This window comes from Acomys minous, assembly GCF_964271855.1.
Source record: "Acomys minous genome assembly, chromosome: 16".
NCBI classification, from domain to species: domain Eukaryota; kingdom Metazoa; phylum Chordata; class Mammalia; order Rodentia; family Muridae; genus Acomys; species Acomys minous.
Genome location: NC_140498.1, coordinates 1831196 through 1850311, shown reverse-complemented (window position 1 = coordinate 1850311; position 19116 = coordinate 1831196). Strand labels below are relative to the sequence as shown.

Here is a 19116-nt window from a genome sequence, read left to right as displayed (position 1 = left end):
GGAGGTGAGGGGGGGACCGTCCCGCCCGCCGAGGGCTGGCCCCGAACCCCGGCCCCGCCCCTGCCCTCTAGGGTGTAGGCTCCTGGCTGAGTTCTGGCCCCGGTGCTTGCGAACCTGCGCGGGCACCGCAGGGTGTGGGGCCCCGGGACGTGGGGTGGCTGCGGTCCGTAGCCCCGAGAGCCCCGGCGGAGGAGGACGCAGTGGGGCTGGAGCTGCTCGGACCATCTGACTCAGCCGCACATCCTGATTTCGGGATTTCTCTCCTGGGCGGGGAGCGCCTGACTTCCTCATTCCCGCGGGGACCCTCGCTCCCAGCCGGTCTGGCCTGACTTTGAGCTCAGCTGTCACCGGGGTTCCTCCCTTGGATCCACCTCGTCTCAGTTCGAGGCCATCCCAGCTTGGCGAGGTGCTTCTTGGAGCCTGGATATGGATTGAGGGGCTGGGCTGAGGGGCTCTGGCTGCAGGGCTGAGGGGCTCTGGCTGCAGGGCTGAGGGAGGAGTGGGGGGCGGGGTGCCGCAGGGAGCGGAGGTTAGAATCAGCTGAGTGAGATGGGTGAGGACCGACCCCAGGGGCGTTAGAATGGGGAAGGGGTGTTTCTGTAGGGCGAGTCCCTTCCTGAGGCTTCCTCATATTCCTAGGATGACGGAAACCCAGGAGAACCTCTTCCCTTATGGGGACTACCTGGACTCCAGTCAGTTGCACATGGAGCCGGATGAAGTTGACACTCTAAGGGAAGGAGAGGATCCAGGTACACTGGGAGATGACAACACCCTCCCCCCACCCCCCGCCTGGGGAGGGTCGGGATCCGGGGACTCCGGAGACCTACACCCTTGGGCCTTTTGTTTTTCCTCCCAGCTGATCGAATGCACCCCTTTCTGGACATCTACGACCTTCAGCCTCTGAAAGCGCACCCCTTGGTGTTTGCCCCTGGGGTCCCTGTTACAGCCCAGGTGGTGGGCACCGAAAGATACACCAGCGGATCCAAGGTGGCTGGGCTGCTAGCAGGGAGGGTGTGAGAGGGAGGCCGGGCCAAAGTGGGGGAGATTGGGGGCGCGCTGGGTTGGGATGGAAGACATGACTTCAGATTTTCATGCCCCCAGGTGGGAACCTGCACTCTATATTCTGTGCGTTTGACTCATGGTGACTTTACCTGGACCACCAAGAAGAAGTTCCGCCACTTTCAGGAGCTGCATCGGGACCTCCAGAGACACAAAGTCTTGATGAGTCTGCTTCCCCTGGCTCGGTGAGTTGGGACTACATTGCTTTCCGTGAAAAGCGGATATTTCTCACGCTATGGCAGCCTTCATTGCCGCCTGCTTGGCTCTTCCCCAGCTCTGTGCTGGGCCCCCTCCCTGGGCTCTGGTTCCCCAGGAACTTTCCTTGCTAGCTTCTCTTTGTCCGTAGTAGTGTGCCAGTATTTCAGCCAGGCTGGGTGCACAAAAAGTCCTTAGCAAACCCCGCCCCGCCCCCTGCCCCGCCCCCTCCCTTCCCAGGATAGAGACGTGTGTGTGTGTGTGTGTGTGTGTGTGTGTGTGTGTGAGAGAGAGAGAGAGAGAGAGAGAGAGAGAGAGAGAGAGAGAGAGAGAGAGAGAGAGAGCGCCTTTCTCTCACTCCAGGGCTCTGTCTCCAGCGTTTGAGGCATCTAGCCTGCCAGCTCCTCCCTGAGCCCTCTCTCATCTCCTCTGTAGCTTTGCCGTGGCCTATTCTCCAGCCCAAGAGGCTGTCAGTGAGGACATTCCCTCCCTACCCCGCGGAGGTTCCGTGGGCTCCGCCAGACACAGAGCCAGCAAGCAGGTAGGCCCAAACACCAGGTCCTGTAGCGAGGCGTGCAGTGTGCAGAAGGCTCTGTCTATATCAGTGTCTTTTCCCTCTTCCCTTCAGAAATACCTGGAAAATTACCTCAACCGCCTCCTGACCATGTCTTTCTATCGTAATTACCGTGCCATGGTAAGGTCTAGGGTCTAGATGCCTAGCTGTGTCTCAATTCTTTAAAAAAAAAAAAAAAAAAAAAAAAAAAAAAATAATAATAATAATAATAATAAAACAGGGTCTTACTGTGTAAACCTGGCTGGCCCTGAAGTTACTCTGTAGACCAGGCTGGCTTGAACTGACAGAGCTCCACCCACCTCTGCCTCCCAAGTGCTGGGGTTAAAAGTGTGCACCATCAAGCCAGGCGTGGTGGCGCTCGCCTTTAATCCCAGCACCAGGGAGGCAGATGCAGGTGGACTGCTGTGAGTTCGAGGCCAGCCTGGTCTACAAGCGAGTCCAGGACAGCCAGGGCTACACAGAGAAACCTTGTCTCAAAGAATAAATAAATAAATAAATGTATACCATCATACCCTAGGATGCTTGGACTGTTTGTTGGTTGTTGTTTTTGTTTTTGGAGTAGATGAGGGTCACCAGATGCTCAGGGGACAGAGAGGCAGGTTATGTAGGACTGACTGAGGGCCTGAAAGCCAAGGCTCCCGCTGAGCTTATTTCTTCCTCCGCAGACAGAATTTCTGGAAGTCAGTCAACTTTCCTTTATCCCAGACCTTGGCTCCAAAGGACTGTGAGTGTGGCGCCCCCTCGCCCAGCCTTCTGGCAGGCAAACTGTCCCCATCTTCCTGCTGGAGAATGAAACAGGTGCCTAGGGTCCCCAACTGTCCTGATTGTCCCCGTAGGGAAGGGGTGATCCGGAAGCGCTCGGGCGGGCATAGAGTTCCTGGCTTCACGTGCTGTGGCCGAGACCAAATTTGTTATCGATGGTCCAAGAGGTGAGGGCTGCAGCTGAGCAGCGGGCAGGTGAAGCAGGGGTGGGGAGGTGGGGGCGGGCGAGGGGGGAGGGAGTGGGAGGGGCGGGGAGGTGGGGTCGGCGAGGGGGGAGGGAGGGGGAGGGCGGGGGCGGGGGAGGGGTGGGGAAGGCCTGGAGGACCCGGATGATACACAGCCCCTTCCACGCCAGGTGGCTGGTGGTGAAGGACTCCTTCCTGCTGTACATGTGCCTGGAGACCGGCGCCATCTCATTTGTTCAACTTTTCGACCCGGGCTTTGAGGTGCAAGTGGGGAAAAGGAGCACCGAGACGCGGTACGGGGTGAGGATCGACACCTCCCACAGGTAAGCCCTCCCTGGTCGTGAGGGCAGTCTGCCGCCCTGAGGGGGGAGACCACAGGGGAGAGAGAGAGGCTCTCCAATCCGCCCAGCCAGGGCCTTGAGTCCGGGAACTAATCTAGCTATATATGTAGGCTACTCCTAGAGTAAGGGCCTGTGCCACAGAGGCTTGGGATAACTGGGGGGAAGGGGTATTCTCCCGGTTTTAAAAGGGCGTTAGGGTGGGGTGGGGGCAGATGCTGGAGAGAGAAGAGTGCCTGGCGCCTTTGCAGAGCCGCCCTGAGTTCTGTTCCCTGCCCCCACATGGGCTGGCTGATACCCAGCTGTAACTCCAGCTGATGCCCTCCTCTGGATTCTATGGGCATCGTCACTCACACCTGCACGCGCGTGTGAAAAAGGGGAAAGGAGACAGGTGCATCTGTGCATACCCATAATCCCAGCCTTTGGGAGCCTGAACTGGGGGGACCGGCTGTGTAGAGCCTGAATTCTAGTGAAAATGTCTTAAACAGAAGGCCTGGCGTTGTGGCGCACGCCTTTAGTCCCAGCACTCGGGAGGCTGGGCAGGCGGATCTCTGTGAGTTCAAAGCCAGCCTGGTCTACAGAGCTAGTACAGGACAGTCAGGGCTACACAGAAAGACCCAACAACAAAAAGAAAAAAGACGAGGGGAGGGGGAGAGGGAAGGAACCTAAATTGCCTTTGTTCATTCAACAATACCATTACTGACCGAGGGCCTAATAAATGCTGGTCCCTGGGAACCCAGCTTTGAGTAAAGCAGATATGTGCGCTGTGTCTCTGCGGCTCCAGCCCAGGGCCTAGTGGGGAGGTAAAGGGGAGGACTCGGGGCCAGACGCTGGGCCAGGCGTGAGGAGAGGGGTTTGAGTACAGCTTTTTGTTCCTGCCCAGGTCCCTGATTCTCAAATGCAGCAGCTATCGGCAGGCACGGTGGTGGGGACAGGAGATCACGGAGCTGGCACAGGGTCCAGGCCGAGATTTCCTGCAGCTGCATCGGCACCACAGCTACGCCCCGCCCCGGCCCGGCACCCTGGCCCGGTGGTGAGACCCCGACATCCTCTCTTAGCCTCTGTGTGGCTTTCCGGTCCCCTTTGGTATTCTCTGGGTTCTTGGTCTTTCCCTTTGTCTCCGCTGCCCTCATGACCTCACTTTTATATCTCTCATGTCTCAGACCCCTTAGCCGCCATCTCCTCTGACCTCTGATGTCACCAATTTGTTTGTTTGTGGTTTTTGTTTGTTTGTTTTTGAGGCAGGGTTTATCTGTGTAGCCCTGGCTGTCCTGGACTCATTTTCGTAGACCAGGCTGGCCTCGAACTCACAGCGATCCTCCTGCCTCTGCCTCCAAGTGCCGGGATTAAGGGCGTGCGCCACCACTGGCCTGGCACGTCCCTGATTCATATAAACGTTTCAACCACAGGGTGCCTCTCTGTTGAGGTGCTCCCCAAATCTTCTGATTTGTTCTATTGCCTAAGTACTTAATAAGCATTGAAGTGAGGCACCTGCTGTGTGCTCTGTCCAGCACAGGCAACAAGTCCCTCTGCTTGAGAGAAGGAGGCGATCTAAGTTTAGAACAGTGTGAACTTGCCCCACGGGAAGTAGATGTCGGGAAGGGTGCACAGAGGGGAGCGTGTCAGGACAGGCCTCCAGAAAGCGTAGCCCTAAGGTTCCTTTAGTAAGATAAAGGAAAAAGAGAAGAGGGACCAGGCAGAGGGCACAGAAGTCTGAGGTGTCTGCGAGGAGAGGACGGGTTGCTGCTGGAGTGGGGAGCAGCAGGCCGAGGAGGGCCTGGGGGTGGTAGCTCCAGATCCCGCAGAGTCCAGCGAGCTAAAGCCAGGAGGTTGAACTTTCCCATAGGCAAAAGCGAGCGTGAAAGGACATTTTCTTTCTTCTTTCTTTCTTTCTTTTTTTTTTTTTTTTTTGTTTGTTTGTTATTTTTTAAAATTTGTAATTTTTTTGGTTTTTTTGAGACAGGGTTTCTCTGTGTTAACCTTGGCTGTCCTGGATTTGCTTTCATAGACCAGGCTGGCTTCCAGCGCACATCAATCCACCTGCTTCTGTCTCCCGAGTGCTGGGATTAAAGGCGTGCGCCACCACTACCACTCGGCCTTGAAAGGACATTTTCTTTGAGGCAGTGTTGAGGTTTCTTTTGTTTGTTTTTATTGCCTTACTTTTGGAGTATTGGGGATTAAACTAGCGTGCCACATGTGCTGGGCAAGCATTCTACCTAAAGCTATGTGTGGTGTGAGGGTGTGTGTGTGTGGTGTGAGTGTGGTTTGAGTGTGAGGGTGTGTGTGTGTGTGTGGTGTGAGTGTGTGTGTGTGTGTGTGTGGTGTGAGTGTGTGTGTGGTGTGAGTGTGAGGGTGTGTGTGTGTGGTGTGAGTGTGTGTGTGGTGTGAGTGTGAGGGTGTGTGTGTGTGGTGTGAGTGTGTGTGTGGTGTGAGTGTGAGGGTGTGTGTGTGTGGTGTGAGTATGTGTGTGTGTGGTGTGAGTGTGTGTGTGTGTGGTGTGAGTGTGTGTGTGGTGTGAGTGTGAGGGTGTGTGTGTGTGGTGTGAGTGTGTGTGGTGTGTGTGTGTGTGTGTGTGTGTGTGAGTATGTGTGAGTGTGTATGGGAGTGTGTTTGAGTGAGTGTGTGTATGTGTGGTGTGTGTGTGTGTGTGTGTGTGTGAATGTGTGGGGTGGGGGTGTGAATGTATGTGGGATGTGTGCGAGTGTGTATGTGTGCATGCGAAAGGCAGACAACTGAGATTTTCCTCATCTTAGTTTTTACTTATTTATCTATTTGTTTATTTGTTTATGTGTATGAATGTTTTTTGTTTTTGGTTTTTTTGTTTGTTTGTTTGGTTTGGTTTGGTTTTTGTTTTGGAGACAGGGTTTCTCTGTATGGCCTTGGCAGTCCTGGACTCACTCTGTAGACCAGACTGGATTAAAGACATACACCACCACCGCCCAGCATGTATGACTGCACGTATGTACGTACACCATGTGTGTGCTTGGTGCCCAATGGTGTCAGAACACAGATGGTTGTGAGCTGCCATGTGCATGGGTGCTGGGAAGCAAACCTGGGTCTTCTGCAAGAGCAGGAAGCCCTCTTAACTGCAGAGAGCTCTCTCCAGATGGGTCTCACTGAACCTAGAACTTACTGATTTAACTGTAGTGATTCGCAAGCGAGCTCAAGCCTGTGTCTGCCCCATTTTGTTTGTTTGCTTGCTTTTTTTTCAAGATGGCCTTTGTAGCCCTGGCTAGCTGGGAACACATGATGTAGACCAGGCTGTGAGTTCCTTCTGGTTCTGCCTCGGAGTGGTAGGATGAAGGGCATGTGCCACCATGCCTGGCCACACTCGCTTCTTCCTTTCTTTCTCTTCTTTTCTTTTTCCTGAGACAGGGTTTCTCTGTGTATTCTCGGCTGTCCTGGACTCACTTTGTAGACCAGGCTGACTTCAAACTCAGAGATCTGCCTGCCTCTGCCTCCCTGAGTGCTGGGATCGCAGGTGTGGGGCAACATGCTCTGCCATTTATTTCTTTTTCTTTTCTTTCTCTCTCTCTCTCTTTTTTTAAAAGATTTATTTATTTATCATATATACACAGTGTTTTGTCTGCATGTACACCAGAAGAGGTCACCAGATCTCATTATGGATGGTTGTGAGCCATCTATGTGGTTGCTGGGAATTGAACTCAGGACCTTTGGAAGAGCAGCCAATACTCTTAACCTCTGAGCCACCTCTCCAGGCCCCTGTTTATCTCTTTTAAAGATAGAGTTTCATTAGCTGGGTGTGGTGGCTCACACTTTTAATCCTAGCACTCGGGAGGCAGACACAGCCTTGAGCTTGCATGTGCCACCACGCCTGGCTCATAATTTATTTTTAATACATTAATAATAGCCAGTACTTTATGTAGAGCTTACTTTGTGCTGAGAATGATGTTTCGCACATTAACCTATTGTACAAACTATATTAGGTGAGTACAGCTATTATCTGGGGTTTTATATCTGAGAAAAAGGAGGAAGGCCATCATGTTGGGCAACTTATCCAGGGTCACACAGCTTGTCAATGGTGGAGCTGGGATTTGCATGCGAGCAGCTGGAGCCAAAACTGCTCTCTATCACCTGCCCCCTAGACTAAAATGTCAAATGAAAGGATGTAGAGACTTTGCCTATCACCAGGGAGATCCTCAACTTGATGCCCAGCACTCAGAGAGGGGAAAAGTTGAACGGTATGGTAATATGTTAAATAAAAACCTAAAGCTAGATGTGGTGGCAGACTCCTGTAACCCCAGCGCTTGAGAGCCACCCAGGAGGACTGGAACAAGTTCGAGGCCAGCCTGGACTACACAGAGTATTGGCCAGCGGGACAAGACCCTATCTTAAAATAAAAACAGACATAGCCAGGGGTGGTGGCGCACGCCTTTGATCCCAGCACTGGGGAGGCAGAGGCGAGCAGATCACTGTGAGTTCGAGGCCAGCCTGGTCTACAAAGCGAGTCCAGGACAGCCAGGGCTACACAGGGAAACCCTGTCTCGAGAGAAAAACCAAACCAACCAAACAGACACACAAGGCAACTGAAGTCATCTCTCTTCACCCCTGTTCTTCTAGAGCCCCCCCAGTCGGTTGCATTTCTCTTTCTGGAAGTAACCTTGGCAACAGTTTTGTGTCCTGTCTCGTCTTCTGTGTATTTTTATACACATGTGCATGTGTTACTTTTTACTTTAACAGAAATAAGATTGTCAACTCTTTCTGCGTTTATTTTTCTTCCCTTTTAAGATTTTGACATTTAGGGGTTTTTGTTTGCTTGCTTGTTTTTTCCTGTCTTAAAGATAATGTCTTCCATAGTTTTTGCCTAAGTATTTAGAATATGTATTCCTAGAAATACAGTTACTGGCTGGTGAGACGGCTCAGTAGGCAAAGGCACTTTGCCAAGCTTAACGACCTGAGTTCAATCCCCAGGATCCACACAGTGTGAGACAGCTGACTTTCTAAAATTGTCCCTGGCCTCCATAAATGTGTTATTAAACCTATACCTTCCCCCAAATAATCAATGTAATCTTTTTTTTTTTTGAGACAGGGTCTCTCTGTGTAGCCTTGGCTGTCCTGGACTCACTTTGTAGACCAGGCTGGCCTCGAACTCACAGCAGTCCACCTGCCTTTGCCTCCGGGGTGCTAGGATTAAAAGCATGTGCCACCACGCCCGGCAAAAAGGTTTTTTTTTTAAATACAGGTCAGGTGTGATGCCATACCCCTTTAATCCCAGCACTTGGGAAGCAGCGGCAGGTGTATCTCTGTGAGTTCAAGTCCAGCCTGGTCTGCATAGGGGTGTTTTTAGACTAGCAGGCTGCATGGTGAGATCCTGCCAGGATCTAAGAGTATGCATTGAAAAACAATGGACGTTTGTGTTGGGCTGGATGTGGCTCAGCAGCAGAGTGCTTGCCTCCCATGTCCACAGTCCTGGGTTTGATCCCCAGCAGTTCAGGAAACAACCCCCAACCAGAGTATGTACTTTTTGTCATTGTTGTTTTGTCTTACTTCCCTGTGTATCCCTGGCTGTCCTGGACTCACAGCAATCCTCCTGCCTCTGCCTCCCGAGTGCTGGGATTAAAGGTGTGCGCTACCACACCCAGCAGAGTATGCGATTTTAACATTTTGATAGATACCGTCAAACTCATCTTCTGAAAAAGCCAGTATAATCAGCTGGGCACAGTGGTGGAAGCCTGTAATCCCAGCACGCAGAGGCCAAGGAAGTAATGTCAAAACTTCAAGGCCAGTCTGGACTGTAAGGGAGACCCCGGCTCACAATACCAGGGGAAAAAAAGGCAACGGGCAGTTGCTGGGTCTGTGAGAATACACACTGCTTCGTAGGCTGATACTGTGCTCGCAGATCATTTTCCTTCCTGGTTTCTGGTTTATTCTGTTTGTTCTGTTGAGACAAGGTCCCATTGTGTAGGCTGGCCTCACTTCATAGCTGCCTTCCTGCCCTTTGCCTGCTGAATACTGAGATCACAGACACGAAGCACCAAACCTGGCAGAAGGCACTGGTTCCTTTTTTTTTTTTTAAAGTTATTTTTTGTTTGTTTTCATTTTTGAGACAGGGTTTCTTTGTGTAGCCTTGGCTGTCCTGTAGACCAGGCTGGTAGCCACGAATGTACAGTGAATTTACAGAGGCACCTGTCTCTGCCTCCCCAGTGTTGGGATTAAAGGCGGACGTCCCACTGCCCAGAAGATTGTTTAATTTTAAGCCAAGCATGGTGGCACGTGTGCTTTTAGTCTCAGCACTTGGGAGGCAGAGGCAATCTGAGTTCCGTGAGTTGGAGGCTAGCCTGGTCTACGTAGTGTATTCCAGGGCAGCCCCGGGCTACATAGAGAGACTTTCTCTGAAACACACCAAAAAATTATTTTTAATTTTTGGTATTATATTTGGGATAGATATAGGTATAACTATATCCCTTCTAACACAACTCCCTTCCTCCTCATCCTCCTTTTTTTTTTATTTTTATTTTGAGACAAGGTCTTTCTGTGTATCCTTGGCCAGCCTATAAATCTCTTTGTGTGTAGACCAAGCAGGCCTTGAACTCAGAGATCCACCTGCCTCTACCTCCCAGGTGCTGGAATTAATGTCATGTGCTTTTTTTTTTTTTTTTTTTTTTGGTATTTTTGAGTCTTCCTATGTAGCTCAAGCTGTTTCACACTCGGTCCCAGGCTGGGATTACAGGCTTTTGCGCCACACCCTGCCCTAATTTCTTGTTCATTAGTGAACTAGTTGCCTTCCCATATGACTGACCATCTTAACATCTGCTATGAGCTATCAGGTCTTGGTCTTTGCTCACTCTTCAGCTGGCTTCTGCGTTTTCTTTCTTTCTTCTTTGTTTGTTTTTTCAAAACAGGGTTTCTCTGTATAATAGCCCTGGCTGTCCTGGATTTGCTTTGTAGACCAGGCTGGCCTCGAACTCACAGAGATCCATCTGCCTCTGCCTCCCCAGCGCTGGGACTAAAGGCGTGGGCCACTACGCCTGGCTCGATTTTTGTCTTTTTGTTTGCTTTTTCTTACTATTTTTCTGGAGCTCTTTTATGTATGGTGTATTAGTCCCCCAGACCTTTTGTCAATTTCTTTAATTTATTGCTTTGTCATTTTCATTTAGCGCACACTGGCACACCGCACTGATTAATCCCACTTGGTGGGTTTGATACAACCTAACCCTTCTGATCATTTCTAACCTTTGACCCTGCCGTCATCTCTAACCTGTGACTATCCTTCGGTCTCCACTCTCCAGAACTTTCTGGCTTCTGACTCCTCTGACCTCCTTGGCTTGGCCTCCCCCCAGGTTTGTGAATGGGGCAGGTTACTTTGCTGCTGTGGCAGATGCCATCCTACGAGCTCGGGAGGAGATTTTCATCACCGACTGGTGGTGAGTGAGGGCTGGTCCCTGAGAGACGCGCGAGTACGGGGTCTGTGGCGGAGCCGAGCACGGGCCGCTGGAGGAGGGGCTTCAGCTTAGCTCGCCCCTTACCCTGACTTCTAGGTTGAGTCCTGAGATTTACCTGAAGCGCCCAGCCCATTCAGACGACTGGAGACTGGACTTTATGCTCAAGAGGAAGGCGGTGAGCACTGTTGGCCGTGGGGAGGGGTTTATGGGAAGGGCTGTAGCAGGAGTCTTCCAGGAGAAGCTCGGGCATCTCGGGGCCCAGGACCAGGAGGTGTGTCCCTCCTGGCTCAGTGTCCGTCAGATGTCACCTCCCGGGTCCCTCGTTCCCACTACTCAGACCAGGTCCTTTTTTGTGCTATCTGGGAGCGTTGATGCTTGTGTCTTTGCTGGGCAGTGTCGTAAGTTTCAAAAGCACCGCCCCTGTCACGCAGCGAGCATTTGCGAGTGTTTTGTCTTTAAGACAGGGTCCTTGCTATATAGCCTTGCCTGGCCTGGAACTCGATACGTAGACCAGGCTGGCCTCAAACTCACAGTGATCCGCCTGCCTCTGCCTCCAGAGTGCTGGCATTAAAGGTGTGCGCCACCACGCCTGGCACTTACGTGTTGACCAGAAGAAGAATTACATGGGTGACGGGGGGGGGGGGGGGGGGGGGAGGGGGGGGGGGTGAATGGTAGAGGGTAGAAAAGAAAATAGGTGTGGTGGCGCCCACCCGTAATCCCACCTGTTACCCAGGACTCGGGGACGGAAACAGCAAGATTAGGAGTTGAAGGCTAGCCTTGGTTATATACTGAGTATTATACCAGCCTGGACTAAAGACTGTGTTTCAAAAGAAACAAAAACAAAACAAAACAAAACAAAACACTGAGCAGGGAGCCGGATGGAAGGGTATGAGGTGACAGGGCAGGACGATAGACAGCAGTTAGGGCTGGGAAGACAGAGGCTGGCTGGATTATGACCAGTAGGCGGAGAGTTGAGTGGGTGAGCCCGTGTTTGCTGTAAGCGTCACTGCGGTAGGGTGGAGGGACACGCGGGAATCCTGAGCACGGCAGCTGGCGAGGGGCCACTCGTGGACAGGCTCTAGGATTTGGTTTTCCCACTCACTACCAGGAAGAAGGTGTCCGTGTTAACATACTGCTGTTTAAGGAGGTGGAACTGGCCCTGGCCATCAACAGCGGCTACAGCAAGAGGGTGCTGACACTGTTGCACCCCAACATAAAGGTGATGTTGGGGCACAGTCCCTCCCTACACCACAGCCACATCGGGCCTCTCAACCCTTCCCTTCCTCCGTCCGCTCACCTAAACCCTCCCCTCCCCCGCACCCCTCCACCCGACTCCAGGTGATGCGCCACCCGGACCTCGTGACACTGTGGGCTCATCACGAGAAGCTCCTGGTGGTAGACCAAGCAGTGGCTTTCTTGGGGGGGCTGGACCTTGCCTATGGCCGCTGGGATGATGTGCAGTACCGACTGACCGACCTGGGGGACCCCTCCGAATCTGTAGACTCACAGGTAACTGCCCCAAGGCTATTCTGAGCTCCCCCAAACCCAGGTACTCCAAATTTACACCCTTCCCAGAACTGCCGACCTGAAGTGTTCCTCAGCATTTCAGAGACTTTAAGAAGCTACTTTTGTCGTCGTTTCTGAGACAGGATCTAAGTGTAAAGCTCAAGCTATCCTCAAATCTGTCACCCTCCTATCTCAGCTTCCCGATTGCTGAGGTTATAAATATGTGCCACTATGTCGATCAAGAAATTCCTTTCACTCCCGAAATTTGTGGATAAATGGATTGAGCTAGAAATGATCATAATGAGTGAGTTAACCCAGAAGCAGAAAGACTCAAATGGTATATACTCACTTATATCCGCATATTAGCCCAAGGGGCATGTCCCACGAAAGCCTTCACTTACCAGGAAACTGAGACAGAGGAGAGGACATTCTAGTGGGACTCTAGATGAGAGAATCATGGGAGAAAGGCAAAGTAGAAGGATCCAGAAGGTCCTAGAAGCCTACAAGTAGAACATTATGATAGGCAGATTTGGGCACAGGGTTCCCACTCAAACTAAGGCACCAGCCAAGGACAATACAGGCGGTAAACCTTAAACCCCTACCCAGATCTAGCCAATGGACAGAACACTCTCCACACTAGAGTGGAGAGTGGGATATTACTTTCTCACATACTCTGGTGCCTCACCTTTGACCATGTCCCCTGGAGGGGGAGACCTGGTGGCACTCAGAGGAAGGACAGCAGGTTACCAAGAAGAGACTTGATACCCTATGAGCATATACAGGGGGAGGTAATCCCCCTCAGGAACAGTCATAGGGGAGGGGAATAAGGGGAAAATGGGAGGGAGGGAAGAATGGGAGGATACAAGGGATGGGATAACCATTGAGATGTAACAAGAATAAATTAATAAAGGAGAAAAAATGCAAAAAAAAAATTAAAAAAAAAAAGAAATTCCTTTCAAAACACTACGGCCAGCTTGTTGGGTGGTTCACATTTGTAATCCCAGCTCTGAGGAAGCTCAGGCAGGAAGATTTCAAGTTTGAAGTCAGCCTGGGCTACACAATGAGACTCTGTCTCAAAAAAATTAAAAACAAACAAACAAACAAAAAATTAAAAGCCGAGCGTGGTGGCGCACGCCTTTAGTCCCAGCATTCGGGAGGCAGAGGCAGGTGGATCACTGTGCGTTCGAGGCCAGGCTGGTCTATAAAAATGAGTCCAGGACAGCCACGGCTACACAGAGAAACCCTGTTCTTGAAATAACCAAAAAATAATAATCAATTAATTAAAAATTAAAATAAAAAACTCCGCCTCTTCCTCCGTTTTTGCTGACTCTCACTGCAGTTGAAGTGGGAAACAGAGAGATCAGACCTCTCCGGTGTGGAGCACAGGTCTTCGCTCTGGCTTGATCCCATGACCTCACCTTGCCCGGCTGTGGTGTATTCATCACACAGATTCCCACACCAGGTGCAGACCCTGCGGCCACCCCTGACCTCTCGCATAACCAATTCTTCTGGCTGGGAAAGGACTACAGCAACCTCATCACCAAGGACTGGGTGCAGCTGGACCGGCCTTTCGAAGGTGAGGCTCCCTTCCCCCAAGGCCTGCAGGGGCTGGCTGGCTGAGGCAGAAAGTGGGGTCACATGGGTTGGGAGTGAACGGTGCAGGTGCAGCATTCCCTCTGGAAGGTTCCTTCTCTGAAGCATCTACCTTTTCCTCCTTCTATTGCTGTGATGAGACACCGTGACCAAAAGCAAAGGGTTTATGTGGCTTAGGCTTCCACAGCCCAGTTCACCATTGACAGAAGTCAGGACAGGAACTGAAGCAGGACAGGAACCTGGAGGCAGGAACTGGTGCAGAGGCCATGGAGGGCGCTGCTTCATGCCTTGCTCAGTCTGCTTTCTTTTTTTTCTTTTCTTTCTTTTTATTTTTTTCTTTTTGGTTTTGTTTTTGTTTTTTGAGACAGGGTTTCTCTGTGTAGCCTTTGTTGTCCTGGACTCTGCTTTGTAGACCAGGCTGGCCTCGAACTCACAGCAGCCTGTCTGCCTCTGCCTCCCGAGTGCTGGGATTAAAGGTGTGCACCACCATGCCTGGCCTGCTTTCTGATAGAACCCAGGGCCACCATCCCAGGGGTGGTACCATCCACCATGGGCTGCGCCTTCTCTGTCAATCACTAATTACAATGAATGCTCTGCAGGTTGCCCAACCTTAGGGAAGGCATCTTCTCAGTTGAGGCGCCCTCCTCTCTGATGACTCTAGCTTGAGTCAAGTTTACATAAAACTAGGCTGGCAGCACGGATTCCCCAACACCCCAGCCCTAATTTCTTCCTTGACTCTCCTGGGACTCCCAGATTTCATTGACAGGGTGACCACGCCCAGGATGCCGTGGAGGGATATCGGAGTTGTCGTACATGGCACGGCCGCCCGGGACCTTGCCCGGCACTTCATCCAGCGCTGGAACTTCACCAAGGTGCTGACTCCCTCCAGAGGGGCTGGAGGGTGGGAGGGAGGAAGCCAGGCTCGGCTTGCCATCTCCTGCTGACTCTGCTGTTTCCTCATGGCAGACCACCAAGGCCAGGTACAAGAGACCCGTGTACCCCTACCTGCTGCCCAAGTCCACCAGCACTGCAGACTGTCTCCCTTTCACAATCCCAGGCGGGCAGTGCGCCACTGTGCAGGTGACAGCGCAGCATCCCTCCCTCCCGTCAGCCTGTGTGTGTGTGTGTGTGTGTGTGTGTGTGTGTGTGTGTGTGTGCATGCGCTTGTACTACCTGTTCTCCCTGAGAGCCCCCTCCCCCAGTTCCTTCTCTCCTGAGCTTAAAAACCGCATCATGCTGGGGCGGTGGTGGCGCACGCCTTTAATCCCAGCACTCAGGAGGCAGAGGCAGGCGGATCTCTGTGAGTTCGAGGCCAGCCTGGTCTACAAAGTGAGTCCAGGACAGCTGAGGCTACACAGAGAAACCCTGTCTCGAAAAACCAAAACCAAAACCAAATGAACACAAAACCCACATCATATTTACTCCCCCCCCTTCCCTCTTCTCTGGCTTCACCACCACCACAACGTATTCGCCACCCCGTAGGTCTTGAGGTCTGTGGACCGGTGGTCAGCGGGGACTTCGGAGGACTCCATCCTCAACGCCTACCTACACACCATCCGAGAGAGCCAGCACTTTCTCTACATTGAGGTCTGGCTAAGGCTAACGTGGAGGGGCAGAGTGGGAAGGGTCGGGGGGGGGGGGCAGTGGGTTCAGCCTTTGAGGGCTGGCCTGGCTGGCGGGGAAGCAGAAATGCAGAGCCTTGGCCCGGGGCTAAAGAGGTGGTGAGAGCCGGGTCGCCGACGTCTCGCTCGGATCTCTGCCCTAGAATCAGTTCTTCATTAGCTGCTCCGATGGACGTAGCGTCCTGAACAAGGTGGGCGACGAGATTGTGGACAGGATCCTGAAGGCCCACAGGTACGGAAAGGAGGGTGGAGACAGGGGGAAGCCCAGATGGAGGGGCGGACCATCACACCTCTGACCATTTTGTCTCCCAGACAGGGCCAGTGTTTCCGGGTCTATGTGCTTCTGCCGCTGCTCCCTGGCTTTGAGGGGGACATCTCCACAGGGGGCGGCAACTCCATCCGGGCCATTCTGCACTTCACTTACAGGTGACTCCCACCCCACCCAGCAGGCTCACCCGTCACCGCCCAGTCACACCAGTAGCCTTTCCACCCTGCCCGATTTCTTCTACAGGAACTTTTAAGTCTGCCTCTCCCCGCTCTTCCCTTCCTCTGCCTTTCTCACCCTATCTGTTCTCTTCAGGACCCTGTGTCGTGGGGAATATTCAATCTTACACCGACTTAAAGCAGCCAGTGAGTTGGGGGCGAGGGGGGCTTAAGCCGCGGACCCCTGGCGGGGTGGGGGTGGGGAGGGGCGGGCAGCTGGAGTCCTGGGGGTTGGGGAGGGATACAGGTGGCTTCTCGCCGCGGGAGGGGTGGAGGGGTGGGGTGGAATCTCATCTGCTCGCCTCGGATGCCGCTGCGCCTCCCCTACCCCTCTTGTCTCCGTACAGTGGGGACAGCGTGGCGGGATTACATGTCCATCTGTGGGCTTCGCACACACGGAGAGCTGGGCGGGCGCCCGATCTCTGAGCTCATTTATATCCACAGCAAGATGCTCATTGCAGATGACAGGACAGTCATCATCGGTCAGTGCCGCACCAGGTTCCCTGTCAAGAGAGGGGCTCGGAGGGTCAGAGTCTCTGGTAAAGGTGTCGGGGAGCCCCCCGCCCCTGCCCCGGGGCCCAAGCTGACACAGCATGCCCTTGAACCCATCCCAGGCTCTGCAAACATCAATGACAGGAGCTTGCTGGGGAAGCGGGACAGTGAGCTCGCCGTGCTGATTGAGGATACAGAGATGCAGCCATCCCTCATGGACGGGGTGGAGTACCAGGCCGGCAGGTTTGCCCTGAGTTTGCGGAAGCACTGTTTCAGGTAGGAGTCAGGGCGTGTAGGCGGATGTAGGGGCAATTGGGAGGGGCTGCCTTTTGAGCTAGATGTGATGGTCTTAATCCTCCTGCCTCTGCCTTCCAAGTGCTGGGATTACGGGCACAAATTACCATGCCCAACTAAAGTAACTTTATTAAAACATCAAAATTAAAAAACAACAACAACAACAAAAACCCCAAAGCTCCATTAGGTTCACTGACACTTTTACTGTTTATCGCGTCTGTTTTGGAGTACCAGCTGTTCAGACTCTTGAAGGATCTTAATTTGATCCACTGGGATCATTCTTCCTCCGTAGTGTGCTTCTTGGGGCAAACACCTGGCCAGACCTGGATCTCAGAGACCCTGTCTGTGATGACTTCTTCCAGCTGTGGCAAGACACAGCCGAGAACAACGCCAACGTCTATGAGCAGGTGGAAGCTGCGGGGAGGCCTGGCCTGAGGAGATGAGGGGCTGGGGGAACTGAGAGGTGGTACACAGGGTGGGGAGTCCAACACTGGCTGATCAGACTGCAGGGAGTAATCTTCCTCACCTGATTGGCTCCCATGTCCTTCCTCTCTTCCACCTGATTGGCTGCCATTTCCTTCCTCGATCTGATTGGCTCCCGTGTCCTTCCCCCCCCCCCCCCCCAGATCTTCCGCTGCCTGCCATCCAATGCCACCCGTTCTCTGCGGACTCTCCGGGAGTATGTGGCTGTGGAGCCCTTGGCCACGGTCAGCCCATCTTTGGCTCAGTCTGAGCTCTCCCACATCCAGGGCCACCTAGTTCACTTCCCCCTCAAGTTCCTGGAGGACGAGTCCTTGTTACCCCCGCTGGGAAGCAAAGAAGCCATGATTCCTTTAGAAGTGTGGACATAGCCTCGGCCTCGGCCCAGCAGTCGTCACTAGCCGCTGGTAGTGGGGCCCTGCTGGGCCTGGATCCTCGCCCTAGACCCTGGGTTCTGAGGGCCGTGCCTTTTGGCTCTGGGGAGGACATCTCTGAGGAGCACTAGGGAATCACAGAGGAGTAGCCAAAGGGAGCACTCCCAAGCCGAGCCTTGGGAGGCAGGAGAGCATTGGAGAGAGGTCGGTCTGGTCTCTTCCTGTGACTGAGTTCAAACCACTACTCCACAGAACCCTAACCCACACTAGGAGGACATTTATTCCAGAAAAAGGGGTTCTGGGTCTTCCTCATCTCACTTCTCCTCCTGCCCTTGAACCCCCTACCTGCCCCAGGGCCTCCTCCAGCCCACTGCTGCCAAGATGGAGGGGAGAATGGAGCCACTGTTGACTGCAGTCCCCACCAACGGTGGTGGGGAAGACACCATAACTGTCTCCACCCTCCTGCCGACCGACACTGACTTTGTACCAGTTCATTAAGCATTTCATAAATAAAAGTGCAGAAAAGGCCTGTGCCTCTTCTCGGCAGAGGGGAGTGTCGTCCTGGGTGCTCCCTGCCCGCACAGGACCCTGTCCACATCTTCCTCTCTCTCTCTCTCTCTCTCTCTCTCTCTCTCTCTCTCTCTCTCTCTCTCTCTCTCTCTGTCTCTCTCTCTCTCTCTCTGTCTCTCTCTCTCTCTCTCTGTCTCTCTCTCTGTCTCTCTCTCTCTCTCTCTCTCTCTCTCTCTCTCTCTGTCTCTCTCTCTCTCTCTCTGTCTCTCTCTCTGTCTCTCTCTCTCTCTCCTGTCCACATCTTGGTACTCCTCACACCCACCCGTGAGATGGAGTTTCTCTGTGTAGCCCTGGCTGTCCTGGAACTGACTCTGTAAACCAGACTGGCGGAGAACGCCTGCCTCAGCCTCCCTAAGTGCTGGGATTACAGACGTGCCACCATCCCAGCACTGGGGAGGCAGAAGCAGGCGGATCTCTGTGAATTCCAGGCCAGCCTGGTCTACAGAGCTAGTTCCAGGACAGCCAGGGCTACACAGAGAAACCCTGTCTAAAAACAAAGCAAGGGCTGGAGAGACAGCTCAGAGGTTAAGAGCACTGTCTGTTCTTCCGAAGGTCCTGAGTTTAATTCCCAGCAACCACATGGTGACTCACAACCATCTACAGTGAGATCTGGTGCCCTCTTCTGGCATACAGGCACACATATGGGCAGAATACTGTATTTTTTTCATGAATGGTGAGAACTTTATTTTACTATGAGAATGGCATTTTATTTTATTTTTCCGGTTTTTTGAGACAGGGGTTCTCTGTGTAGCTTTGGCTGTCCTGGACTTGCTTTGTAGACCAGGCTGGCCTCGAACTCAAAGCAACCTGCCTGCCTCTGCCTCCCGAGTGCTGGGATTGAAGGCGTGCGCCACCACATCCGACGGTAAGAATGGCATTTTAAACACACGCATTTTAAAGAAATATTGCCCACAGCAATTAAAATTAACTGTTAGTTTCTACATAATTTATTGTTAGTGGGGCTGCTGCATGGAACGCAAATAACTCTTAAAAGCAAAACAAAGGAAAAGATTAGGCACCTCCCCTCATATTAAAGGAGAAGACCCTTGTGCTCTAGGTTCACTCGGACTTGTGTACACACACGCGCGTGCGCACACACACACGTATCTGAACAGATGCATATGCACGCACACATACCACACACATACACCAAAACTCTAATATCCAAAAAACTCCCCTCCTACAC

At 52.7% G+C, this 19116-nt stretch overlaps 1 protein-coding gene across 2 annotated transcripts; it reads left to right on the top strand.

Annotated features, from left to right (window-relative positions):
- The first annotated feature begins 80 nt into the window (after positions 1 to 80).
- PLD2 (phospholipase D2) lies at positions 81 to 17887 on the top strand. 2 transcript variants are annotated; one of them, XM_084760784.1, is made up of 25 exons: positions 81 to 406; positions 640 to 749; positions 857 to 987; positions 1102 to 1244; positions 1690 to 1795; positions 1883 to 1948; positions 2494 to 2552; positions 2665 to 2757; positions 2946 to 3098; positions 3997 to 4146; positions 10415 to 10498; positions 10613 to 10691; positions 11625 to 11735; positions 11855 to 12025; positions 13472 to 13598; positions 14369 to 14487; positions 14582 to 14695; positions 15098 to 15202; positions 15381 to 15469; positions 15550 to 15663; positions 15818 to 15867; positions 16068 to 16202; positions 16335 to 16488; positions 16799 to 16913; positions 17133 to 17887. In XM_084760784.1, the coding sequence occupies exons 2-25, from the start codon at positions 641 to 643 to the stop codon at positions 17355 to 17357; spliced, it is 2802 nt and encodes a 933-aa protein (XP_084616910.1). In that variant the 5' UTR covers positions 81 to 406; position 640; the 3' UTR covers positions 17358 to 17887. The 2 variants fall into 2 exon arrangements, with proteins under 2 accessions (XP_084616910.1, XP_084616911.1); XM_084760785.1 differs by lacking the exons at positions 81 to 406; positions 640 to 749; positions 857 to 987; positions 1690 to 1795 and having other exon boundaries at positions 1117 to 1244.
- The last annotated feature ends 1229 nt before the right edge of the window (positions 17888 to 19116 follow it).

Bases quoted from the DNA above. Each gene is read 5' to 3' on its own strand.
- PLD2 (XM_084760784.1), top strand. From the start codon at position 641: ATGACGGAAACCCAGGAGAACCTCTTCCCTTATGGGGACTACCTGGAC. The intron at 3,099-3,996 runs GTAAGCCCTCCC...GTTCCTGCCCAG, and splicing joins AGGATCGACACCTCCCACAG to GTCCCTGATTCTCAAATGCA. The intron at 16,914-17,132 runs GTGGAAGCTGCG...CCCCCCCCCCAG, and splicing joins ACGCCAACGTCTATGAGCAG to ATCTTCCGCTGCCTGCCATC.